General features: G+C 41.4%; 1 protein-coding gene across 1 annotated transcript in view; it reads left to right on the forward strand.

The window, feature by feature from the left end:
• The first annotated feature begins 3172 nt into the window (after positions 1-3172).
• Positions 3173-27384, forward strand: part of MANBA (mannosidase beta) — a 45798-nt gene continuing 21586 nt past the window's right edge. Inside the window, exons 1-8 of the mRNA XM_035539764.1 lie at positions 3173-3648; positions 10414-10508; positions 10999-11104; positions 13040-13210; positions 15839-15962; positions 18415-18590; positions 21632-21742; positions 27127-27278. Of these exons, the coding sequence (XP_035395657.1) occupies positions 3472-3648; positions 10414-10508; positions 10999-11104; positions 13040-13210; positions 15839-15962; positions 18415-18590; positions 21632-21742; positions 27127-27278 (1112 nt within the window). The 5' untranslated portion in view covers positions 3173-3471. The remainder of the gene's footprint in view (positions 3649-10413; positions 10509-10998; positions 11105-13039; positions 13211-15838; positions 15963-18414; positions 18591-21631; positions 21743-27126; positions 27279-27384) is intronic.

The following is a 27384-nucleotide window of genomic DNA, read 5'->3' on the forward strand; positions in this document are numbered from 1 at the left end:
TGATCCAAACACCAGTCCTGTTCTACACCAGTATTTATTCAACATGTCTGCATCAGTGTTGCTGCATCAATGCAGAACTCCCCAGAGTAGGTGACCCTTCAGTTGTTTTGCTGCTTTGACAAACTGCTGGTGGTGGTGGTATCTGCAGTGGCGTACAAAAGACCGCAAGCTCCAGCATGGACTGGTGTGAACACAAGTCCTATTTTGCTTCAGAGGTGGCAACCTTTAGCAGAAGAATGATACAGGGTGGACAGGTGGGGGCAGTAAGATCTTAAAGTACCGCAGCCAAATCTGTGAGAACCTGTTTGTTTAAAACCTTTGTATGAACTCACTGAACTTGAATTTGAAAGAGAAAGCATCTACAGCCTGTCATGATGATAGAGATTGCATAGCAATTGGAAACAAAAGACTTTTGGATTAACACGGCAGAATTTGAGCAGCTTCAATGGAACTACTCTGAATTTATTCTAATATAGCCAAAGGCATGGTTTTACGCTCAGCTTTTTGTCTTAGTTGATAAAGAATATCTGCTTGCAGTCTTGTAAAGTAAGAATCGTAGTAACCTCCTAAATTTGTGGCATTTCAGAAAGATGGAATATGGTACACAATAAAAGAAAGCTGCACAAAAGATCTTGCTGTGTGTCTTAGAAGTTTAACACAGCTTTTCAGACTGTAGTATCTTTAAACGGTAAAAATGTCATTTGTTTAAAAATACCCTCAAACAAATAAACAAAAAAAAAAACCAAACCCTATAACTGAGACATGAAAATGAGACATGATTTAACTTAATTATAAGCCTTGGACAAGGAAACAGCATGTTCTCAGAATACTTAATTACAGCATTGTTTTTAGTGTTTTTTTGTGTGTTGCCTCAGTCAGTCTTCGGCAGAAAAATAAAAGGCAAAGAAAACACGGAAGTACAGTAAACATCTTGAAATGCAGTTTCCTTCTTACTGGGAAGCTATCACATGACTTGCTGAAAAAGCTTTAAAAAGGGCGGGGGGGGGGGAAGGAAAAAAGCCAGCTTGCAGTTGTTCTTCAGTAGCATTAAAACTTAATCCTCTATAAATCTGCTTCTTGAGAAATAACATCCCAGAAGATCTCTCAGGCAGCACCACAGTCTTTAAATGCTTTTAGTGTTGTATGAGTGAGTTTAAAGAAAATACACTGAATTTTGTGACAGTCCCAAAAGCTGATTTGCATTACTCATTGACAGATGAGGGCAGAAACAGAACAAGACTTTGTACTGTTAATGTATAATGGATTTATAGTCTGAACTTTTAAAGGTGAGAAGACAGTTATTTATTTTGACTGAATTCTACAACATGTGAAGCCAGCTGAGGTAACTCAATCTTCTACGACAGTAGTCTTTTTTGCCTATCTTACTAAAAGAGGCTGGGAGTTCAGCTCAAATGGGACCTGGATTTCAATTAGCCAATATACTGAACGTGGATTACTCGGTCTTAAAAATGCACACAGAGTAACTGTTCTCATAGTTAGATTTCTGCACAGACTCTGTTGTCAGTGTGGGCTCTATCCATTCCTTTTCGAAGTTGGTAGCAGAGGGTTTTCAGAGTGACAAAATGAGAATCAGCTGCTGTTTCTTGGACCAGTATTTATTAGAACTGTGCTCTGAAAAAAAAATCACCCATGGTTATATTGTATATTTTATACAGGAGATGTATGGAAGGGCTGGCATTTTTCTCTTAAATTGGAATGAAGGGTTGTCAGCCCAAGAGGATGTTCTAAATCTTCTAAGGACATATCTAGGGTGGATTCTTAAGGTGTGCTAAATTAGTTGTGTGAAAGCCAGCAGCTAAAACAAATGAACAAACCAACAAAACCCTGGTTATTCATATTCTTGTCTGTAGTTCACTCTTATGCTCCATGCTGTGTGCCAGGAGCAGCAGCATGTTTTCATGCGTCACTCATACTTCATTCTTATGTGACTTGGAATATGAAGTGTATATACGTTATTGAAGTAATTAACTCAAGCATCCCAAGGTGTTTTACGTATCCCTTCCTCTAATTTTACAGTCCATAATTATAGACAATAAGGAAACATAAGGCTGGAAATGGAAAATCAGAATAGAGATAAAACCCCACAGTTAGTTGAGGTTCCTTTGAATGATATTGGTTAGTTGCATTTCTGTGCAGAATCGCATGTATGAACCTCCGTGCATTTAGTAGTTTTGCTTGCTTTGGATGCACAGTGACCTGACTATTCTGTTTTAAAGAGGGGAAAAAATCATACAGTAACAGGAAGTTGTGATGCTAATGGTAATGTTACGACTTTAGAGCATTTTGCATGGTCTTATGTTTTTAAACACATTTCACCTTCTCACTTGAGTGTATTGTGAAACAGCAAGTAACCTACCTGCCTGAGATAATAACATTGCTCATACATGGAGTAAAAATTGTATAAATGAAAATGCATGGGCTATGTTGGGCTTATTCACATCAGTAGATTTCTGGAAGTTTCATTTAATCAGCTGTGCTTTAAGAAACAACAATAACAACAAACAACCCGAATGCCACAAGGAGTAATCTAGGGCCATGGAGTGGTGGCTGAAAAAAACATTTTAAATTTCATGTTGAGCTGCGTGAGGGGAATAAAATCATTTGCATCCAAAGAAAAGCAAAACTGCTTTCTAGCCTGCTCACAGCTAAACAGGCCTAGGGGGGAATTAATAATGGAGGTTCATAGGTATTCTATGTTGTTTTGTGGTGTCACAACACTATTTCTAGCAGATAGTACTGGGGTTGGTGATTCTTGCAATTGCAGGGGCTCACTTTTCTATATCCGTAAACACGAGATGCAGGGAACTGCACAGCTGCCATCCGCTTACAGTACAGCTTCAGCTGGGGGAGGAGCTCGACAAAGTGCAAATTTTTGGTGGTGCAAAGCATCTCCAAGTCATGGAGGCAAAACGCAGTGTGGGGCAGGCCAGCCTGAGAACTGGTGGCACCGTGTGCTTTTTGGTCCCTCTGCTCACGCTTTAATTTATGTTTTTGAGCTGTGACGGAAGGGCCTGAGGTAGTGAGGGCCTGCAGGAAGCCTGCAGTGTGGTTTGGGGAGCGTGTCCGCGTTGTTTCCGTGGAGCTTGCCCTTTTGCTCCTTTGTGGATGACTGTACTCAGCTTTTATAAACAAAACCCACAGCAACCGCCCTAGCACTTCTCTGTGAGAAACCAGAGCGCTCTTTCACGAGCCTTCTGCTTTTCTACCCCTCTGCCATTTTACAGTTAAAAGAGGCGGCAGCTGGGGGCCGCGTAAAACCGTGTGCCCCGTCTCTCGCTGTCAGGGCGGCAGGGGAAAAGCCCTCAGCCCTTCCACCGCCTCCTCAGCGCCATCTTTCCCCCTCGGCCCCGTTAACGGCCGGCGGGAGGAGCCCGAGGCGCCGCCCCGGGCCTGGCGCAGACGTGCCCGGGCGGCCCCGCTCCGTGGAACCACTCCGTCCCCCCGCCGGCCATGGGCCGCGCCGCCATCTTCTTGGTGCCGGTGCTGCTGGCGGCGGCGTGGGGCGGCCCCGAGGTGCGCAGCCTGCGGGGCAGCTGGCGGCTGGGCAACGGCAACGGCTCGGTGCGGCTCCCGGGGGAGGTGCCGGGCTGCGTGCACACCGCCCTGCACCGCCGGGGCCTCATCCAGGTACGGTGGGCAGCCGCCAGGGGCTCCGTGCCCGCAGCGGTGGGGAAAGGTCCCGAATCGGGCCGGGGTGCCCAGGTGGCAAGCCTTACGTGCCCGAGATCCCCTGGTTTGACACCTGGTAGCCATCGCAGGGCACGAGTCGTGTTTATCTGCAGCGTGGCCTCAAAAGGATGAGTTCCTGAGGGTCCCCTGTTGAAGTTGGACTTGTTGATGCAAGAAGTCCAGGGATCTCAGGCATTGCAGTCCATTAAAAATCGCTTTCCGTACCTGCAGAGCACATCAGAAGGGTTGGGATTGCACATTCCCCTGCTGTCTCCAGGAATTATATTCCGAACCACGAGAAAGTTCCGTTGAATAGACTTGTTCCTGACATAAGTAACACTTTTGAGAAGCTTTGCCTTTTCTGCTTACCACTGCCTCTTTCAGTTTTTAGCTTTATGAAAACGTAGTGACTGCTTTCCCTGACTAGTGATCAAAACTGCAGTTGTAGATTGGTAGCAGAGTTTCTTCAGATATCAGCATCCTGATATCGTGACTCAGCACGGCAAGGAGCGTGGCACTGAGTCTGGGTCATCATTGAGATGCCTTTTTATGAGGATTTATGTAGACTGTAAGTGAAACAAAAGGCATAGAACATGGTGAATTTAACAGGATCATTTATAAAACTGATAAATAAACTGCCATACTAAAAAATCCAAAATAGCATCCTGTTGTCCAAGTGTATCAGACATAACTATATATCATATTTATTAAGGGCCCAGTGTTGCATTTCCTGTACAGTATTTATTTAATCAATACTTTCTGGGTGCGTGAATTTTATGTTTTCTATTATGTAATTGTGATCCTTCAGATTACCATCCTGCTCTGCTCAGACTAAAGTTAGGTGTGAAGAGAAAGGTGTTAAAATGGCTTTTCAAAGCAAGTTTTAAAAAATGCAGCGGGCAGGTAGAGAATACGTGGAGGATCTGCGACGAGGGCTGTGCCCCTTCATGCCATGCAAAGTGCATAAGATAAGCTGAATGTCTCAGATGTTTGGCTGTGCTGTGAGGCATTGCTCTAATAAGTGTGAATAATCATCCGGGAGAAACTGTGACCAATGCACTGACTCATGCACACAAGTTAATGACGTTGTGAAAGACTCACATTTAACTACTCGCACATTAAGTGCTCTTACGAAGTGAGAAAATGTGATTGCTAATTTAGCTGCACTGCTGTAAACCGACTCGTAATTTCAGTCATTTCAAGCAGCAGTATGGTATTTGGAATTGAGGCTGCGATCATGAACTCTGGTGTGCCTGGGCAGGATCCCGAGTCTGCACACAGGTAGGAGAGCTTAGTCAGCCTGCAGCACACCTCTTGTGAATAGGAAGATGGGCACGAGGCTAATTAAATCGACTATGGTTATTTGTGGGCGATTACAACATGTTTACGTGCGTGCAAGTATGGGCTTGCTCCAGGCACGTGCTGGTAGGGCCAGCTGTGAAACCACAGTGGTGTGGAAGCTGGTGCTCAGTTGGTGGCATTAGGATTAGCGTGCTCTGCGCGGGGGCCGAGGGGACCGATGTGCTTCGCCAGCAGCAAACCTGGGTTGTTCGGAGGGAGCTGGTGACACAATTCTTTGTTGCCTTCCTGCTGCAAAAAAGTAAAGCTCAGTTGTTCGTCCTGAGTTTTTTTCATTGTGGTGAAAATGCTTATGGCCAAACATTTTGAATGCAGCTGCCTAAAATCATATTTTTGAATTTATACAAAGGCGTGTACACACCCTGAATTTTAGAGACAGGTTGCCCCATTTCATCAGTGCTTATTATCTCTATAAATCAGACCGTTTTGGGGTTGTGTCAAGTGTAGAATTAGGAGTTTTATTGTAGTTGTCCAAGTACAAAAGCTTTGGTCCTGTTTTTTTTCCATTTGCTCCTTTTGCCCCCTGCCATGAGCTTTTGTTCATCCCACTGAAAATGTTACTAGGACAGCAATCCAGAATCTTTCTGTTTGTAATCAAAGTGAAGATTGGTCTCAAAAGCTGTACCAGAAAACAGGAGAACAAAACTGGTGGGAATTAAATTCTTCTGCATAGCAAGACCCCCCATATGTTTAGGGGCCCAGTGAAGTCTATTTGCTGTTCTCCTGTGTGGTTTGCACGTGGCAAATAGCACTGCATCCTTTGCTTCCTTAGCCTTGGGATTTTTTCATGAGTGAGCACCCAAAACACAAGGGTAAAATAAATAAGTCTTGGGAAGGCCTACACCCATCAGAGGAGCCCGGTGGGTGCCCCACAAATGAGGGGGAGGAAGGCATCAAAAAAAAGCTGCTGGTTTCTAAGCCTGCAAAACGTGGTTTAGATTGCAAGAGTAGGCTGCAAGCAGCTTACTTGCCAATATGCGGTTTGTTTCAAATTTAGGTTGAGGCGCAAAGTGTTTTTGCCCGGGGATGCTGTAGCTGGTTGCACGTGTGTAGCTTCATGTGAATTGGCTGTGCAGGCTATACATTTGAATTGAAAGAAAGCTCTGGCACCGAGGGTTTGTTACGCATCCCTCCGGATCCTCTTAGGATTCCTTCTAGAGATGTCGGTACTCTTTGGCTCATAAAATTTGCATTGAACGAACCCATCTTTTTGAAAGCACCAAATGTACATATCTTAGAAAACGCTCTTGGAGAAGATGCTTCCAAGTTTCCTACTGAAGTACTATTTTCTTTCTGCATTCAAACAACGTATTTCAAATGCTAGACTAACTGATAAAAGCTCCAAGAGTAGGAGATAGCTTCAGAGCGTGTGTTCAGCTGTATTGTTTTAATAAGATTTCATTAAGAATCAGTAGCTCTTATTGCTGTTTACATGTGAAATTAAAACAAAAAAAGGAGAAGTGCACTTAAACAAGGGTAGTAGTCGCTTGAGTGAAGCCAGTGCAAAGCTTCTGAACATAAGTGCAGACATTTCACCAATTTGCAGCAAATCTATTGCTATCCCCAGATCACTGAAAAAAGATTTGAAGATTTAATTTTTAACTGTGCTGCCAGCCTAGTATTTTCTTTCAGGCACAGTTCTGATAAGCGAGATGTATCAGCAGGTAACTTGTGCATTAAATCTTTGTGCTAGAAATAATAGTCCTCCTGCATGTACTGTCCAAGTGCTGCTTGATGCCGGTACTGCTGGCAGGTGACTCCTATAAAGTTTCACTCCTGATGAATATGGCTATTGTAGCTGGATTTTCTCATCTGCCAGCCATTTGCATTCATACAGAAAGGGTGTTTTGTCTTACTAGCTGTCACTTTGATTTGTAAAGAACTATTATAGGGGGTGTGCAACTGTGATGCTAATACAGGGGCTGGATAACAGTGCAGCTTGTGCCCCATTATACAACAAGGGCGTGCACTTGACACAGAAGGTTACAGTGGTCTTGGTCCTACTTGTGTATTAAAAGATATGAGAAGAGACAGAAGCTTACATATCTCAAGTGATATTTCTGCAGTTCTGTAAAGCAGTGCATATTTTCTGTAGCTTCTTCTGCATTTATATGAAATATTATGTTGTGTGTTTTCTGGCGCTTTTTCCTGGCCCAGATTTTTCAGATCATGCCAGGTAACAATTGGGTTTGTTATCATACGGTTCTAACAGGTTAAATGGCAGTCATTGATGAAATAGTTCATTAATATACATGTATTTTTTGTTGAAATGTTCGTACTCTGGTGAGCAGTGTGAGCATATGTGGAAACATCCAAAAACCTTGGTGAAACTTTGGATGAGCAGGACTTCTTTCAAATGCCTGTGAAGTTATAGTAGGTAAAAGTTGTAGCAGCCTTTTAAGTACAACAAAGTGTTCAAAGAATATTAAAAAATGGCTATTAGCATCTTATCAATTATCCTAATACTAGTCTTGTAGCTTGACTCTGCCATAATATTTGGCTGTGTTCAGCTGTATCACATCTTGACCATAAGGTGACATTCAGTAACAGCTTTGGCAGAGTAAGTATTGAAAACAAGTGGCCGTGGGACGAACTTCCAAAACACATGGTCCATGAGCATGGTTCACTCCTCACTGCCGCTAGGCTCAGCTTCGCTTCAAGCTGGTCTCGATGAAGAACGGGTACTGTAGCTTGAGGTACTAAGGCGTTGGGGGGTGTAGGTAAGCGTCCTAACTGTTCTGCTTCTAGTCTGAAGTTGGCAACGGCAAAATCGTTAAATATCTCCTGAAAGTTTTATTTTGCTATTCTGTGACTTCAGCAGGATTCTCTTAATGGTGTACATTATAAACTGTCAGCAGAAGTGATTTATGAGAGGAGCTTGCAAGGCAGTTTCAATCTGGATCATAATAACGGTAGGATAACGCAGAAGAATCTGTTTTTTATTCCTGTTCTTTCATTTCATTTTATGACAAGCTGATCTGCCTGGTGTGTCCTTCAGGTCTTTGTGTCACGCCCCCTGAAGGCGGTCCTGTGTGGTGCCTGGCACCACACACACTGGCTTTGAGCCTCCCTTGAGGTGTGTCCGTGTCTCCTCCATTTCCTGCCAAACGCAGAGGTTCGTGGCTCGTATGACCGCAGCTTTTCCATATCCCCTTAAGGTCATTGCAAGGAGGAGCTTACATCAAAACCCTTGGCTGTTTCGTACTGCTGGCGCTTTTCATGTCCTGCTACCTGAAGGGAAAATTGCTTCCTTTCACTGCTCTTCAGCAGGGCTTCATCTTGGCGGGCTATTTGCTGCTTGCTTACGGTGCTGAGGATGGGAGTAGAGAACAATCAAGCAGGGAGCTTGAGCAGATGAGCATTTTTCCCAAAATTGCAAGGAGCAGGAAAACGCAAGGCTGTCACGTTTGGTGGGCTCTAAAAATAGCTGTAGCTGGCTCCACCCCGTCACGGCTTGCTTCCAGGAACATGTTGAGCTAATGAATGTGAAGTGTGTTTAATACATGTGCAGCCTATTGCTTACCATCTTTCCAGTTCTGCCAGTGCCTTACAAGAGTCTTAAATTTGTCTTTTTCTTCATCCGGTTTTCTGAAATGAACCTTGAATTTTAATAGGAGCTGATGTAATGCGGGAGGAAATTCTATTTCAAATAAATCCAACCAGTTTGACTTGTATAGATACATCTGCCAGCACTCAAAAGCAGTTTCTTTTAGTAATGAAGATGCCGATAATCTCATGAGTTTATTGAAGAAGTCATTTTTCTTTGTTGTGGTCCATTTTCCCCAAACCTTGAGAGGATTTGTACACTTCTGTAAGAGCCCATCTGATAACGTAATTTCTGCCTCTGATGAAACTCTCCTACGTGTCTGTCTGCTGCTAGATGAACAGTTTTGTGTTCTCCAGATGTCAGGTCTGTCTTCTTTGACATCGTTAACATCCAGGCTTCTTGACGCTGGTAAGAGATTGTGGCAAGAGGTTTGATTGATAGAACACAACATGAGGCAAGGCTACAACTTGCCCTCTCTGTGGGCTCAAGGACTGGCATTTATATTGCTGCAGGACTCAGAAGAGATTATGCTGCTGAGAAAAGACACTTAAATGCTGTAATTCCATATTTTTTTTTGTAATTTTTCTCTGCTGTATAAATAGGCTTGTGTCTATATTGCAGAGCCTGCCTCTATCACTTGTAAAACAAGTGTGAGATATAAACCAACGTTTTTCAGAAGAATTCAAATCCAGAAGTGTCGTCAGGATTTATACTGACTCCTGAAATGGGAAGAAAAATTGAGTTCCAGCAAAAAAAAAGAAGGAAGTGGACAGATTTTCTTCGGCACAGATGTGGACATTTGGAGCAGGTGGTGAGGTGTGCTGGTGCTGCAGAGGACCCTTCCCGAAGTGACCCTTAAATGCAGCCCTGCTCTCTCTTCGTAGCTGGGTTTGAGTCCTGTAGACCAGAGGAGGTTGGTCTTTGTTTGGGGAAGGCAGTTCAGCCGTGCAGCTGCTGCCGAGGATGGGACCAAGCTGTCGGTGGCTGACCCAGATCCCCACACACGTAGCACATCACCTCTCCTCGCCCTGGTGTGAGGTGTGGGGCAGCAGCTGATACCTTCAGCTGAGATGAGGAGCGCTGTGACCCGCCACAAGGTAATAATAACGCAGCATGAAGCCAGGAAGGCTGAGCACGTAGCCTGTACCAGCTGTGCCTTTATTCTTCCTGAGTAGTGTGACTAAAGGGGAAAGAACACATTCAGTATAAATGCAGCATTATTCTCAAAAGGTAATCGTTTAATTTTATGCAACAAACCAAACTGCGATGTTTTTCTTTTTGCTCTCTCCTTCCTTCCAAACAAACCAATTTCACTTAGTCTTACCACATCAGCACAGGTTGACATGAAACAACTGGAGTATTTGCTATTATTTTAAACTGTAAGATTTGTTCACAGCTGTCCCCAGCGGCCTAAAATGCTGTTTTTTTGCCTCTTTAAAATCCTTTTAATCTTACGTTCTTCATCGTTATAATGGTCATCATGTTTCTGTTCCTCTCATTAAGTCACAAGCTGTCTTGATTTTATTTTTTTTTTTAATTTCCAGCCCAGTCATTTCTTATATAAAGACAAATCCTGCACCTTCTATTTTCAGTATGAATGATTATAGCAAACAGGATATGACCTATATAGTTAAAGCCAAATATTGCCAAAGCTTTGCTTTCACATGTTATTTCAAAGGTAAAAAGGAATATCAGAACTAGGTGCGTTTTGCATTTGCAGGCTGTCCGAATTAAGAAGAGCTCTTCTAACGAATATTCATGTAGTAACACTATTACTAAATAAGTCATGTCATTTTCTTTTTTTGGTCTGTTATTAGGATCCATATTATAGATTTAATGATGTGATGTACAGGTGGATCTCTCTGGATAACTGGACTTACAGCAGGACGTTCAAAACTCCTTTTGACGTCAGGTATGCAATAAGGATATGTCTAAAATAGTTTTACAGTATCTTTCATGCAGAATTGCTGGTTAATCCATCAGCTCAAAATCTACATGCTACTTTTGTATCTAATAAATTATGCAATAATGTACAGCTGCAAAGCTGTTGCTAAAGGATGCTGCAGGAGTTGCTTTTTCGCATTTTTTTCTCCATTGTTAAAAATTACTTATGAATTGCTGACTGAGGAAGAAAAATACTTAGGCTAATTGGAAGCTAGCCCATCTGATACTTCGTGGCTGTGCGAACATGCTGTGTTGCAGACTTGAGACACTTCAGCTGTCATCTTAATTTGACTATTGAAAGATATAAAGTAGCCACACTGAGTCAGACATTTTTGGATATAGTTGAGACAACTGCCACTAACAGTAGTGGGAATGTACATTTTTAAATTATGTGTTTTCTGTTTGCTGTTAACTGTAGGTATTCTAACAGTTTTGTATGTGTATGTTGTCTTTTGTAGAAAGTGGCAGAAAATTAATTTGGTTTTTGAAGGAGTAGATACAGTAGCACACATCTTGATCAACAATGTCACTCTTGGGACAACAGAGAACATGTTCAACAGATACGTAAGTAATGTGTTCAGTTCTGAAAGTGCTTCTGTTTTTCATTCAAAAGCCTTTTGTGCTGAACACTTTCATTTTTCAAGTACACATGAAACGAGGTGCTTGGACGCAGAAAGTGTTGACCTGAGGGCTGCACAGGGAATCAGATAAGTGTTGGAAAGAGAAGTCGTACTTCTGTTTTCAGTAGCAACAAGGTCAGAACTAGAGGTAAGTGTGTCTTGTTCTGAACAAGTGAACCCATGGAAGAGGATCAGTTCAGCTAATAATATAAGTCTTGCTTCTTGGGACATGTCACAGCTCCAAGAAAACGTAAGCTTAAATCAGTTATATTAGCTGTAAATCTGCTTACTAATTGGTATTAGAATGGTTTACATTTGAATACTGAAATAAAAATGCACATGGTGCAAAGCCCTTACAAGTGTTTCCATACCTTTTGTTATATTGTTTTTGATTTTTGATATTGGGCTTATGTTATCAAAACATAGGCTGAGTCCAAAGATATAAGACTGTGTCAGGATGAGAGTACTCATCATAGAATGATCTGGAGAGTGGCAAAAACGTTAAAACTAATTCTGTAGTTTTAAAGTGTAAAATTATTCTGGGTACTTGCCTTTTTCTTAAAGGAGTCCAAAAAAGGAAAAGTTAAAAGAAGAATATCAGTGGAGTCACTGAGTTAAAAAGTAAATCCTGTGTCTTCATATCTCAGTGTTTACCATTCTGGCAGGTTTTATTGCAGAGGTACTGGACTGAGACATGAGAACTAGATTCTGCCTCCTGGGTCTGTGTGATCTGGAACAAATCACTCAGTTTCTCTGTGACTTAGTTTTGCCATCTGTGAAATAAGAAATTTCATAGGGCTCTTATGAAATTGTAATTATTTAATATTTGGAGAGTATTTAAAGGATTACTGGTAGCAGGCTCTGTAGAATTGGGAAGTGCTATTAGTTTGTTCTTATTTCTGCAACTTCATTCTGTCTCAGATTGTAACAGTTCATGAAATGGCCTTCAGGGTAAAACCAGAGTGAACTGTATTAGATTGAGTCGAGAATTGCTGTGACCCAGACTTCTGCTTTGTTCACAATATTCCACTATAACTATGTCTGCAGGAAAGTCTCTATGAAGGCTCTGTAAGGGGATGCTGTTTCCTTTGCAATTTTCTGCTGAATGCTATAGAATCGAAGTGAGTGATGCTAGCTGGGCTGCTCACAAGTTGGAAAAAGTTGCCAAGATTTGGCTTGTCACAAATGAATGCTCTGAAGAAGAAACAGTTTTTAGGTGTTGGGACCCTATTGTCTTGATACAACAAGACAATTCTGTAACTTAGATGTTTATCCTTCTGTCCAGCCACACTGGCGGTTTTGTGAGCCAATGAGGAAGCCCCCAAATGCTTTATGTGGTGCAGACATGAATGTGTATCTCTACATTTTAGGCACGGGAGTGGAAGTAGCATGAAATACAGCCTTGCTGCATTCATGCAAAAGGCAGCTCAGTGCTTTGTGGTAGAGAAGCTGGCAGCACAGCATGAGTTGGAAGGACTCCTGTATAGACCGGCTTTCTGAGTTGGAACAAAGTGCCTTTCTAAACATGTAGATGAGCTCTGAGCGAGGAAGGAAGGTAAAGATTCCCTTGCCATTCTCTTCCTTCAAGCAGTTCTGTGTGCAAGCAGACTGCTGCAGCCGGCAGTGGGGGCTCAGTATGGGCAAAGTGGTTTGCTCAGAAAGATCTCCTTCTGTCTAGAATCTTACTGTGTATTTTGTTTTCCAGCTTAAGAAATAACCTTAATTTTCTTTTCCTTCAAAACCAGACCCTGTTGAGGCTTCAGTTCATACGCTTTTGAATAAAATATGTATGGTATTAAAGCCCCAATGTGATAGTGATTATAAGTCTCATAAATAAATGTCAGAGCTGTAATGATTTTGTTTTGTTTTCTTGACCTAGAGCTTTGATATTACCAGCGTGATCAAGGAGGTCAATTTTGTTGAAGTCCGTTTCTTATCAGCAATTTCATACGCTGCAGAGCAGAGCAGATGTCACACAGCATACAGCATTCCCCCGGCGTGCCCTCCACCTGTGCAGAAAGGAGAGTGCCATGCCAATTTCATCAGAAAGGTAGGGGCAGAATCATCTGACTCCAGCTTCAGGCTCAAAAATAGAATGCACCACAGACTGTCCTTACAGATGTTTTCTGAAACCTGCAATATCATTTTATTAGCAGGGCATACTTTTCATTGTGTTTCCCTTCTCCTGCATCCCCAAGAAACCTGTAATCCAGCATGTTGATAATACAAGAGGCATGTGAAGGCCAGGCTGAGCATACCTAGCTGATAAGAATGTTTGAAAGGCTGGCTTTTTCAGGGAGTGCAAGGAGATTGGCTGCTAAGAGAGCAGGCTAGCACTGGGAAATGTGTGATCATTACATTTTGATCCACTGGGTGGGTTTAGCAATGTGTACTGACAATAGAGTTCGCTATTACAAATACCAGTTTATATTGCCAGAGCTGGAAAAATCTCAGCCAGGCAGCTTTGTGAGTGTTTGCTGTTGCTCGTGTACTGTGCTATTTATACTGGGAAGCTCTGGCAGGTCCTGAGAAGTGTTACCTAACAGAGGACCTGTTCTCATCTTATTATGGCGTTGTGAAGTGTGACTTCAGAATGTACGTATTCAGTGAAACCAACAATGTAATACACAAAGAATTAAACTCAGATTTAAGACATGGCATCGTTGCTGCTAAAACTTCCTCTGTGTAAACTGTCATTTGTGTAGCATCTCATGTATTTCTGACACCTTTGCAGCAGCTAGAAAGTGGCTAGGTGAACTTCTTTGGAATTGCTATTTTTATTTTTGTTTTTTATTTTTCATGTTTGTCTCCACTTAAATGCCTTTGTTGTTAGTGAATTTGGATCTTTTTAAGAAAGTCCTATAGAGGCTTCTCAAAAAACCAAGGTGAATCTTGTTAATCTATACCTAGGTGTAATTTGCTCTAAAACACATTAATGGAAAGGAAGGTAGATTTCATGTTGCCCTGGGAGCATCCATCAGCATAAGATGTTGCCTTTTTGACTACTTGATGCTGCTTTTATTTTTATTACATTTTAGAAAGTTAATTAATTCTTCTATGTGCTGTCTCCATTGTGCTTCTTAGAAATCAGAGCAGGGAGAAACTTAAAGAGAAGAAGGCACTTGAACAGCTGTAGTCTTATTTATAGAGCAAAAATGGCCAGGAATGATTTTATGCTTTACTGAACGATACCTTTAAATTTGTAAGTACCTTAGTTCATTTTCTTAAAGGAGTTGCTTGACTGTGCTTGGAAACTTGCTTCAGACTTTTCCAGAAAAATTTTTAGGTCCAAGTACATGGGAAAAACAGCAGCAATGTCACATTTAAAAGTAAACAAACACACTAGGGCATTGCTAAAGTAAGCTGGCTGCTTATCATCATACAATAATGGAGAGCTGTACACACGTTTGAGGTTCAGTGTTACATGTAGTAAATGTACCTAAATCTTAATACGAATTTGTGGCGAAACACAAACCTTTCACTGGTAATGTACATCAGTGATATGAGTGTATTGTTCTTATGATATTACTTCTGATAGTCTCTGCGATGTTATTAGTGAAATCTGACAATCTGTCAGTGATTCATTTATTTATCTTTTATAAAGGGAAAATGACTTTCTATCTGATCTGTTTTCTAAGAATGTATTGTCCCTGTTTTTGCACTTGAAATAGGTGCAGTGCTTGCTTCCTGGAAGGCTCTTTTGCAACTTGATAGGCAGGCTGGCTGACTCCAGCGATGCAAGGGATAGGCCAGACTTGTGCAATGTGGTTTGCCAAAATTAGTATGCCTCGTCTGTAAGTTATTAGTCTCTAAATTTAGAACTGTAGGTCACTGTACAAGACTTTAAGGAGATCTATTGTATTTGCTTTGGGGGCTGGGGCTGTGTGTGAAGCTTGGAGGGCAGCTGAATAGATGTCTTCAAGGGATTTGTTAACTAGAGGTCTGTCCAGGTTTGAAAACAGCTAAATGGAAAGCAGTACTTCTCTGCCTGAGCAGCATTTTATAATTCTGACAGTTTTTCTGATGTTAGAACCAGAACAAAGATATTCCTCGACTGTACTTTTGTTCCCTTTGTTTTTGTATGAAAGAGTCATAAAAAAGGAGAAACAGTGAACAAGGCTGAACTACACAATTGCACCAGACATGTGCATCTCTTTCCTTGTACTAATCTATGGTGTTAAAACAAGAAAACAGGGTAAAATATTTTAGATATGCCCACGATGTTTAATTTGATGTAATTCTTTTACAGTACTTCTCTTTAACATTTGTAACCATCAGCTTTCTGCTTACTTTGTCCTTTAGGTATAAAATTAAATACTGGCCTTACTAACTAAGATAATTCAGAGCTGAATTGAAAGTAACCTTCTGGCTTTTTTTTTTTTTTAATCTTTTTTAATGTTGGAGCAGGTGCTGTTTTGCTCTCGCTAATATTAAGTTTTAATATACTTGGATATTTAATACAAATTTGTATCGTTATATGAAGTAGTGGCAGCAGAGTTTTGTTCAAGAAGTAAGAGAAAAGGTATTGTAGGCTATTCTGGGTTGATGGAAATTGGAAAAATTCTTCCAGTGCATGGCAGTATTTCATGTCTAGATAGCAAATCATTTTTATTACTGGCACAGCATCAATTTCTGTGTGAAAAGTAGGCACTTGTAACATAATCGCTTTGTATTCCAGGAGCAGTGTTCATTTAGTTGGGACTGGGGCCCTTCTTTTCCCACTCAAGGCATCTGGAAAGATGTTAGGATTGAGGCCTATAACTATTATCACCTGATTTACTTTTCTTTAACTCCTTTCTTTGGTAAGTCATGTTACTATCTTTTATTGTTGTTTTACCTTTGGAATACAAACCATTTTATTGTTAAGCTAAATTAACTGTCCATTTAGGAAAGGTCCTGTTGTTTTATGGTGACTTTGTATGTACTGCTTACCACAGCACACCGGTTTTGGTCTTGAAACAGTACTTCAGTACAAACAATAGCGATTAAAATGTTAGAACTCAGAATCTTTTTTTGCTTGAAGATTCCAGAATGAAAATATGAAATATATGTACTATATATATGAAAATGTTAAATACAACTGAGCTTAGCTCCTGTTCTCTTGTTTCAGAAAAAGTTTTTTTGTTGGCACATATTTTTACCAAGACTACCAGTAAATAATTCTCACTTTTGTCTCACCTCCATTTAAAACAAAGGTAAAGCTGCTCTGGGAATTTAGTTCTGTGTTGGGAAGGCAGCTGCAGAGTAAGCAGAGTTTCAAGAGCACCAAATTTTCGGGACACAACACAAAGTCTGAGACAGAAGAGCAGCTATGCTATGCAAGGATAATTTGTTAAGGCTGCAATTTAAGAGGGCAGCCTTCTGCATTCCTGCTACCTAACTTACCTAACCGGTTTCTTCCCTTGACATGGCCTTTGATTTTCCTCTCCTTTGTCTAGAAGATCATTGCAGCTGAGCAAAAGTAGTTAATTTTCCTGTTGAAACTTTCTGTAAAAGGTAATATGTGCCTTTGTAGACCACTCGCGTGCTCTCTTTCTCTGCAAGTTGAGCCCAGTCTTCAGTGGAGTAAAGGCTAGCACGTGAGTCCTCCGCACTGGGTTGAATTTCAGCCCTTGGGAACAGAGTTGCTGTGTATGAATAAAATAGGAAGACGTCACTCCCTGGATGCTTTTAAAGCTTCCTGAAATAGCTGCAGGTCTTAGCTAGAATTAACGTGACTGGAATTTCCATGGAAAGCCCCAGCACAGACTCTGCTCTCTAAAATTTAGTTCCAGTAAAAATCTTTTCTGGTCCCTCCCACATTCCCACAACTCCACCTTCTGGTAGGTAAAGTCTTAGTCTCTGGATAAGCAGAGAGAGCAAACCTCTTTCATTCAGCAGAGAGTGCTTGTGCTTTGGAACCAGAGCCAGAGCTTTTTAGTATTCAAACATAATAACATTTGAAAAATAAAGAGTAAATGAACAACTTGAATTCAAACTACATATGCGCTTACATTGCTCGTCAGATTTGGTGTCATAGCTTTTTGACCACTGAGTCTGTGAAAGATGAATTGTTCTTGATTTCTGTGCCTAGGCCCACAGGTCATGCGGTTAAGGAGTGGGATGGAATTTATTTATTCCCATAGAGGGGAGGGAAAATGCTCTGTAGTGACTGACCCTTCGTGTAGGTTGTTTTTTTTCAACCCCATTAACATTTCTGAAAATTGGTCTTGCCTGGACAATGCCTTGAGTAATATAAACTTGCAAACCCCTTTGGTGCTCTTAATTCTATGAGAGGAGTGAAATCAGGCCAGGACTGAACGTAATTCTTGGTTTTGGAGGGAGTTCTCTTTTTGTCTTGGAAGGAGAGCTAGAATATACATGTGAAAAGAGAAAGTAAGTGGTGAGCAGCTTATGTATACAGAATGTGTCTTAGTTCTAGTTTTCCTTGTTTTCTGTTTCAGTTGCTTTTGCTTGGATAGATGTTCATCTGTAACATGTGAATTACAGGATTACCCAAGCTGTGCTTCTAGATAGATAACTTAATTGCTGAAGTTAGTGGGAAATGTAAACATCAGTCTTGAGTACCCTTGACCCTGTCTTGCCTTATTCAGTAAGTTGTTCTGTAAAGGAGAAGACTCTCAGGTAGCTGTGGGGATGTCTCAGGCAAGTCATTAACTTGTTTCCTCCATCACATTTTGGTGGCAAAAAGGGCATAACGGTACAACCCATCAAGTCTAGACACAATGGGCCCGATTCATCCCCAGCATAACTCCACTCATATTGTGTAGTGACTCTGGGATGAATTGGGCTCGTTTTCTGTTAATACTGTTTTTGTTTCATAGACAAAAGTGATTGTACTGCCCTGTGATTACGATCTTTCCCAAAGAGTACCATGTTCATATGAGTGCTGACGAAAGGCAAATATAATGTCTGTGGGAGCTGGTGGGAAAAAAACCCTTTCTAATAATAAAGAGTGACTAGTGCCATGTTCTGACTTTTGTACAGGACTCTGAAAAAGGCCTGGATGGCTTTGGAATGAAAAAAAAGTGAGGTATAACAGAAAAATCACATTGCTGTCAAGTCAGCAAATGTAAACACAGATATCAAATGCACTAAGCAAGATTAACCCTATAGGTCTGGCCCAAACACGGCCCAAAACCTGTTAAATTTAATCTGAGGTATTTAAATTGTATCTTTGATGGGCGCTCATGTTTACTAATAGGTGTATAAACACAATTTCTATATTCCCATTTCTTCTCCCCTTTCACTTAGTAAAGAGCACTCAGCAGTGGAGTCTTGAAATCGAGTCCATCTTTGATGTAGTCAGCTCCAAGCCAATTGCAGGTCTTGTGACTGTGAACATTCCCAAACTGCAAACACAGCAAACATACAATGTGAAGCTTCAACCTGGAGAAGGCAGCATTGTGCTGCTTGTAAACATCAACAAGGTAAGGAGGTTCGCGTGGAGCACTAACCAAATGCAAACTGTTTTGCCTGGTTTCCAATGGATCCTTCTGCCTCCATATCAGCTACAGGCCCGCCTCCCCTTTCTGTCTTTGTTCCTGACTTTAACAACAGTTCTGTACCCCTTGGAGAATAGGAGAGGATTTTTTCCTCTATTAAAATTGATTTCTGTGGAGCTACCTAGTTCAGTGTTAAAAGAGATGGTGAAGCCTTTCCCTTATTACAAAGATCACATCATCACTGGCCACTGTAACAAAAGCTGCTAAGGCATGTAACTTTTAAGGCATGTAACTTTTGGATACCATGTGTCACTTCACTTTTCTGTCAATAGGTATCTTGTCTCCTATGCTGTTGTTTACCAGGTTGATTGGGACTAGAATATACTGCAGTATTCATGACTCTCACAGGAAAGAGAGGAAACATTCCCCAAACCTCTTGGTAGATGCCCTTTCAGGTAAATAAACACAAAAGGACCCTGTTAAGGACTTGACTGGCAGTAAGGCTGGTGGAAATTTTGTGGAGTAGTACTTCTTACATTGGCTTTTAGTCCGTTAGGTAGACAAAGCCCAGAAGGAATTTCAGAGGTAAAGGATGCTCTAATGAGGAAATAATTCAACTGAAAAACAATGAATTTGGTATACTCCCCCAGTGATGGAAAAGGGAAGAATTGGTCTGTTCACCTTCAGAGAGTGCTGGGAAATGATCCGGTAGAAGGCTTAATTCACCAACACTTACATCACTTCTAGAGTTTTTGTTTGCACTTTCTTAGAAACTGTGCTGAGTTTTATAGGTATAATTAAGAAAAGATGCCTAGGCTTGAGAGATGGTGAAGAAAAACAGAGTTATCTGTTCGTGCTAACAAATAGGTGGGTGCCTTGAATTAGCCAGTGAGCCCAGTGCAGTGGTAAGAAGCATGAACTTCACCTTCCTGCTCGAAAGTGAGGCCCTGGTGGAGCTGACAGTGCAGAGCTGAGCCTGAGAGCAGCTGGGCCTGCTCCATTGGAGCCAAGCAGAGTAAGGGAGCTGCGGTCAGCTTCACTGCCCCAGGGCATGGTTAGGTTTACGGGTGAGGGCTGTGTTGTGAGTGGGAATCTGGGGCTGTCCTGGCAGGTAATAACATCTGAGGCTTTTTGGTGACCTCTGTATCTTATGCTGGCCTTTAGTAATTTTCTCTTTTGCTGTGTAACTCTGCATTTGTTTCCCCAGTTTGAATGTGTCGTGTGTGTATTCTCAAGTTCTCTTGTCAGTTGTTTGAGTGGAGAAAGAGCGTGTTAAAGACGAGCAGGATATTTGTGTCTTAGAATGCATGCTCAGTGACTTGCATACTGATGACTTTGTTTTATTTCAACATGAAAGCATAAAGACATGCAAACATATGATTTTTGTTACTGTTGTCATCAGATGTGCAAGTTACATGAGTAATTACAAATACCCAATTTTATTTCAAACGATCATTAGCCTTTCCAGGAATTACATTAAGCAGGCACTACAATATGAAACTGCAAAAAATGATTTTGGTTTATTTAACCACCCTGTCCCCAACTTCAGAAGAAATCTGTAAGCGGGGTACAAGTGCAAGTTTGTGAGGAAGCATATCCTTCAGAGCGGAGGCAACAGCGTTTTATTATTCTTTGTACACAAAGGGTTTTGCTGCGTGAATTCACAGCAGCTGATTTTACAAGAAGCCCTGCAATGTGTTCCTACGTATTGGTGTGCCTAATAGAGCCCTTGCTCTGTGCAATGGCCCCGTGTGGTGCATGTTAAATAGCGAGACCTCGCCAGAAATGTGCTGGGAGTTCATTGCAGATTGCGTTGCAAAGCCAGCAGATGCTCGAGTGGTGCCTATCAGCTGAGAGGAGTAGCGGGTCTTCCTGCAGTTGCCTCGCAGAGTGCTGTGCTGTTGACATGCCAGCGTTTTGCTTATCAGCTAACGGTGAGCATGGGGGTGACATCACTCGTGGCCAATGCTCAGCGGCTGCAAACGCACCCTCGCTGCTGGGGCACACGCTGATTTTGTGCTTCCTTCTGCCCCCTTGCCACACAGAGATCGGTACTTCAGTACATGCAGTTATGATAACTCCAGATCAAGGAAGCCGAAATGTTAGGAGATACGTTAATGATTACGTCCAAGTGTGGCTACAGCAAAACATATTGTTGGGCTGCTCTCTGGCCTCGTTTTATTTGAAAAGATTGAGGCACTCCTTTCATGACTCTATTCAGTGCTGATCCCTCCATTGTATGGTTGCATGCATTATTGCTTTCTTTCCACTATTTTTGTGTTGTGCATTCAACTGGGAAATGTTGGCAGTAGGACTGAGCAGCAGAAGTAGGCTACTGGAATGAAAATAGAAAGAAGCATAGGAAATTCTTTACATAGATATTACCCTCAGTGGCTAGAAGAATGAGAAAATTAAATTGTTCTGTCATCTTAGAAGTAGTTTTTTATGTTTGTGAAAATCATGGAGTACCATTGAAGTGATCAGGAAGCACAGAGAAAAAGCAGAAAGCACTGAAAAGGGAATGAAAATTCTAATTTGACTTAAAAGCTTGACATAAATGAAACAGCCTGGTCACATATTACCATGGTCACAACTGAAAGGTGTCACTTCTGTGTATCAGATGTTACATACAGTAGGTAAAAGGGCCAGTTAGAGGAGAGGTAAAATACAGAGGCTAGTGAGCAGTGTCTACTCCTGAGACTTAGATGTTTGAGTTTTGGAGGAACGTTCTGTCAGTGTACCTCAGCTGAAGGGTAGTGGGTAGATGTGTGTGTGCGTGTTTGTTCTCATGGCCCGTTGTGGACTTAAGGTGAAGTGACAGCCTGGATTTGAGTGGTAGAGATCACACGTTGAATTCTTTTCACCTGAGTGCTGCAGCTGGAGGGATCCCAGTTACCATGGCTCAGCTGAGGCACATAAACTCATGAGGCTTATAGTAATTCACTCAAAGGCAGCTGTGCTCCTGGGCACATGTTATGCCTCCAACTCATATGTAACTTTTTGACTTTTCTTCTTCTATATTCAAGAGTTCTACAGTGGAAGCTTGGTGGCCGAATGGACATGGAAGCCAAACTGGATATAACGTGACAACAACTTTCATCATGGAGGCAGGATACCAGGTTGAGAAATTTTCAAAGGTGAGCCCTTCAGCTTGGTTCTAGCTGGCATTGCACTGTTAGAACATCTGCTTTGCATATCATGTATCTATAGCTTTAAATTATTTTACTGGATTTTAATATACATATGGAAGCAGTAATGAGAAACAAGAGGTTTTTAATGTCACAGTGTATGTTTACCTCTTTTCTGGTAGCATTAGCCCATACGGGTGCCTTCACATGCATTCGGACTGGAAAACGCCTCACAGTTAGTTGGAGACCTCAGAAAACAAAAGATGTTTACTTATGTTCTCTACCTCTGAAAAAGGCTCTTTTAAACGTGATATATCACCGTGATATTGTTGTGTCATGCATAGAAAAGCCCTTTTAGATTTCTGTAGATGATGTGAAGAGGAAGGTTTGTTACCAAGATTTTTCTTGTTAATTCTTTTTTTTTTTTTTTAATTTGCAGAATAGGTGTATTCTTAAAAAGCTAACATACATTCACTTGTTAGAATGTGATAGATGTGCTTCAGGTTGTAGAAAAAACAACATTTTAAATATGCCCACAAAAGTAATATTCAGGGATATTTGCATAAGGGTTCCTGTAACGCACTGGCTGCATAATTATCTGATTGTTGTTACTAAGAAGCCTAGAAGTATTTTTCAACCATCTATTGATAAAAAAATCACATAGATTAAACTGGGTCCCTTATGCCATCAACATGTGGAAACAATGACATAAATGTATGCGTTTATTAGGTGGTTCTGATGTGCATTGTTTCACTAAAAGCTAATCTGGTCACCAGGCACCTAAAGCTGCTATTCACTGTAACATTTGTTGATGTGAAAAATCATACAAAAACAGTAGCTTCTGGAGTCATAGTCTTTATAGGGCTACTTTGATTGTGAAGCCCTAATAGTAGTTCTTTGCTATTATTGGCAAGATAATTTTGAAACAATTGAAAAAACACACTAAATAAACACAGTGCATTGTGCTTGGGAAAACAGGTTGTAGGAAGTATGGCTCTAAAGCCTGTAGAAAGGGAAGCAATGTTGTTATTGTGTGAAACCTGCACAGTGATAGGGAAATGAATTGATTCCACTAGGGTAATTGTGTCAGGGTATTTCATAGAGCCCTGTGGCATATGGCCACAAGGACTTCATGGTCTACAAAAGATACTCAAAAGCCTCTTCTTTTTTTCTCCTTAAAGGGAAAGAGGGGAAAAAAAAGGCAAATGCACCACACAGCGTGCGTTATAAATTGAGCAGCCTATGAAGTGTTTATAGATTTGTAGTGCAAAGTCTGGTCATCCTTTGTGTGTTCTGGGAAGCTCTGTCTTGGATTCTGACACTCCCCTGCTGCAAGCTATACGAGTGGAAAATGGCTCCATAAGCTTTTTTTTTCATTTTCTAGCTCAATTTGCTCTCATGTCAGCAGGACTAGCAACATTTATATAGCTTAATAAGAACTTGGAGTAGTTTAGGAGATAATAAGCCAGGGATAGAGATTCCTGAAAGTTCTTGTGAGATTACCGTTGGTGACCTAGTGCTGTGTTCTAGTGAGATATGTTTTTTCCCCCCTCTTTTTTTAAAAAGGCAAATAATAGGGATGCAATGTTTCTCAAGGGGGATGTCTCTGGATGAGTTCTGAGTATCTGTATACCTTTGGACAGGCAAACACTAAAGGGCAAGAGCTGTATGTGCAAGAACATGCAGTGTGAAGTCTTACGTCAGATTCAGCTGTCCTTAGGAGGAACTGCTGTCTGGTTTCTGATGTTAGAGTAACCTCAAAACATTAGCAAATCCTTTGGGAAAACTTCTGGGAAGCCTTCCAGTTTGTACTCATGGAGATCTCTAAGGCTTTAGCCAGCTCTGCCAGGAATCTCTGACTGAGGAAGTACCTACTTACTGTCGTTGAGAGTAGCAGAAAGCCAAAATAGAATAAAGCCAACACCCAGGACAAGGTTGGTTTTTGTTTTGGTTTTCCATTTGAATACTTTGGTTTGGAGTTTGTTTCTCAGAATAATGTGAGACAAAGTCATAGCCAGAAATTACCTTAACGTGAAATGGGTTTTCTTGAGAGAGTTCTAGTTCTGTTTGCTGTTGGTAAGTTCCTTGATGTTAGCACAGCAAGAAGAAAAGCAACTTAATACCTCTTTCGTTGCCTCTTGAGGTATTTATTTGCTTTTGGATTCAGTTTCTCTATCTTTCTGTATGCTTATTTCTACAACACTGCGATCAGAGTTTTTTATTTCATGATGCTATTTTCAGAACTTGGATCTTAACCTTCAGCCATCGTTCCTTCCTTCCCTCTACGCCCTTATCTCCCTCAGGCCTTTTAACATGACTTCCAGAAGTCTTTTAATTTGACTTGGTAGTTTTCATACTGTTTTCATGCTGCTTGCTAATTTATTAGATCACTGAGGCATTCTCTGATCTTATTACAGCTCTGGGCATCTATATCCCTGTTACTTTTCCTGTTGCTAAATCTGAGAGTGCCAAATGTGATCTACAGGCCACTTATTTGGGTACAAAGCTTTCGTATGTGACTTAAAAAGACGGGTATCCGTCTCTTAATAGTGCAGAGAACCAGCTGATGGCATGGTCTTTGGTGGCTAGAAAGCCTTTCTTGCATGCTCCAAGACTAGGAGAAACATTCAGTCCTTGGGGATCAAAATATGTCACCCAGATTGCAAAGTTGCTGTGGTCTCAGTAGCCAGCCAGAAAGGCGTGTGCTCAAGCATGCCAGATCCTATTTGTCTCCCTCTGCCCTTCTTTTACTCCACGTGGCAGAAGGAGGCTGCAGCAGGAAGAGGTGCTGTGTTACCAGGTGGGTCCCTGGGGAGCAATGGAGAGAGAGCACAAAGGCACTGAGTTCTGGCAATGTGAGATAGGGTTGAGGAACTTTTCCCTGTGCTCGTGCTGTCCGGGTGGTCCTGGCTGGGTCTTTCAGCCTTTCAAATTGCCTCTGGTTTGGCCAGTTGCTTGAGTTCCACTTGAGCATGAGTAAAACAGTATCACGTTATTTCTGGTAGTAATATAAATGCTCCATTACAAATGTACTCTGAGGCAATCCCAGCCTGTTTGATGACATCCATTAAGAGGACATCCCAAATACTTTGGGAGCCCCAGCTATAAATCCCATTCCATTTTGTGCCACAAAAAAAAATGCACTGGAGACTAAGGAGTTTTTTTACAAGTAATTTAGTTCGCTGGAAGAAGGTCAGAGATTTTTAGCTAATGCGGTACTCATAACGTAGTTTTTCTTTTGTAGTGTTCAGTAGTTAGGGGAAATGTGAGAGTTGCATGATTATTATTTTTTTTTAATTCAACTTCTCATGTTAAAATAAATACGTGAAATTCTATGAATAGGTGCAAGATTCCTGTCCCAGAGCTCAGTTCAGTGTGCTGGTCTGTATTCAGCTGACCCGGTATGCAACAGGAACACGGTAAAAATAAGGCAGGACACACTCTGTGCTTTTTCTATGTGCACAGAAATATTGGTCAGGTAGTCAGAAGTGTCCTCTCAGTGGTCTGATTTTGTAGGTTTTCTGTAGGGCAGTGCTGAAGAACACTGCAGGATTTGGGCAAGTCCCACCCTTCTTTTTTTTCCATTTAAGTTTCTGGGTTTTGGTCACTGCCATGATGCGGAGGTGTTCAGTTTGAGGTAAGAGATCTGTGGTTTTCACTCATGCTTGTAGTTTGCATTGCATCTGTCCAGGGGGTTAATTAATTATTGTTCAGTTGACTAAGAAGCACCAAAGAGGAAGGAAAAAAAGCAGTGTTTTTTTGTGTGTGTTTCTTTCCTGCCACTGGAAATACTTTTCTGTCTATCTGCATGATTTTTAGTAAGCTGCAAACTTAATAGTCACACGGTGGGATTAGTCACTCCCTTGTTGAATTGCAGAATTGTTTGGTGTGTGAAACAAATAATTACATTTTGTCGTAAAGATAGGTATATCAGTTGCACTTAACTAGGTTAATTTTAGCCTGGTATACTGACAGATACTTGTCTCAACTGTAGCTTATGTCAGAGACAGAACAGCCTGTGCTCTGCGAGTTGACCTTTTGAAAAGGTATAGCAAATAGTCATTTGAGGAAGAAGTGGTTGCTAGCTCAGGGGTAGCCTAGGAAAAAAAACACTCGGGTTCCTGCCCTGATGACCCAGGCTTGTTGCTTAGTGTGTGTGTTGGCTGAAATTTGCTATTTGCTTTCCTTCACTTCATTTAATTTCCCAGCCCTCTCCCTGTGGCAATGAGCAACAGGTACCAGAAGGGAAGAGAGTTTTCTTTCTGGTCTAGATAAGTTGAAGTGCAAGAAGGATGTGGGAGAAGAACTCTTAAAGTCTTCCTGAAAGAGAGGTATTCTGTGAAACTTTGCAACTGCTCGGGACCCCAGCACAGGAGGTGCTCTGCACATGCCCCATGGCAGGTAGGGAAGACACCTCTGCAAGTATGGGCTCAGTACAAGGTATTAATGCAGTCCAGTAAATGTTGTGTCATGACTGCAGTGTTATCTATATGTCAGGGCAGTAGGCATACCCAACAGAGCAGCACCATCACTTTGGCTGAAATAAAGTCCCCTAAAATGCCCAGAATGACTTCCTGAGAACTTTTCTTCTACTTGCAGGAAGAAGGAATGATTTTTAGTTGTCTGCAGTGCGCAGTCCCAGATATTAGGCTGAAAGGGCAGCCGTAAAGGATGTGCTTTTATCTGGAATGACCTTTAATACCTTACACAGAGCTAGTGGTGGTTTAGCTGAATTGGTCTCTCTGAAACCTTGTAGCTGAGCATGCTGTTCAAATATACGGCTGTGATGGCCAGAGAGGCCTTCACTTCCAAACCAGTATTTGTATTTGCATGTCTTTTTCTGTTTAATTGCCATACCTTTTAAAAGCTCTCATTTCAGAGCAACAAAAGAAGATGATTTTGCTTCTATTGCATGAACCTGAATAATGCTGTTCAGGGACAAGACCTACAGCTGAGCTCCTGCAGTTTTCTTCCGTAAAGAGAAAATTGCAGATTAAATGGTGTGTCTGATCTAATGCAACTGCTGTATTCCTCTCAGTGGTCCCCAGCTGGAATTTTGACTGAATTTTGCAGGAAGCAAATATGCGTCTGCCTCAAACATGCACGCAAATACATGCACACACGCTTGTGTGCATTTGTGTACTCTCTTTCCATCTCCAGCCTCCTACTTCTCTTAATATGATAGTAACTTTCAGAAGTGAATAGGTTTATCAGAAGAATTCTTTCTAGCCATGCCGCAGTGCGTTGCAAGCAGGAATTTAGAGACAAGACCATGTCTTTTGACTTCTTGACAAATTCTTAGTTGTTATTATTCAGCTAAATCACTTTTTTCATAGTTTTCTCGATTTATTTTATTTTTGTCTGCCTTAAACCTAAATTTCATGTCTTTACAGGCATATTTTCGGACAGTAGAACTTGTTCAGGAGCCTATTCCTGGGTCACCAGGTCTGAGTTTCTACTTCAGAATCAATGGCCGACCCATTTTCATCAAGGGCTCAAATTGGATTCCAGCAGATTCTTTCCAGGACAGAGTGACCTATGACAAGTAAGCCACGTTTGATGTTTTCTTAGGATAAAGGGTCATCTTTTCCTCCTTGTGATTCTCTATCAAAGGGTGGTGTTGAGGGCTGGGACTCCTTTGGTAGGACAAA

This window comes from Cygnus atratus, chromosome 4 (assembly GCF_013377495.2).
Source record: "Cygnus atratus isolate AKBS03 ecotype Queensland, Australia chromosome 4, CAtr_DNAZoo_HiC_assembly, whole genome shotgun sequence".
NCBI classification, from domain to species: Eukaryota; Metazoa; Chordata; class Aves; order Anseriformes; family Anatidae; genus Cygnus; species Cygnus atratus.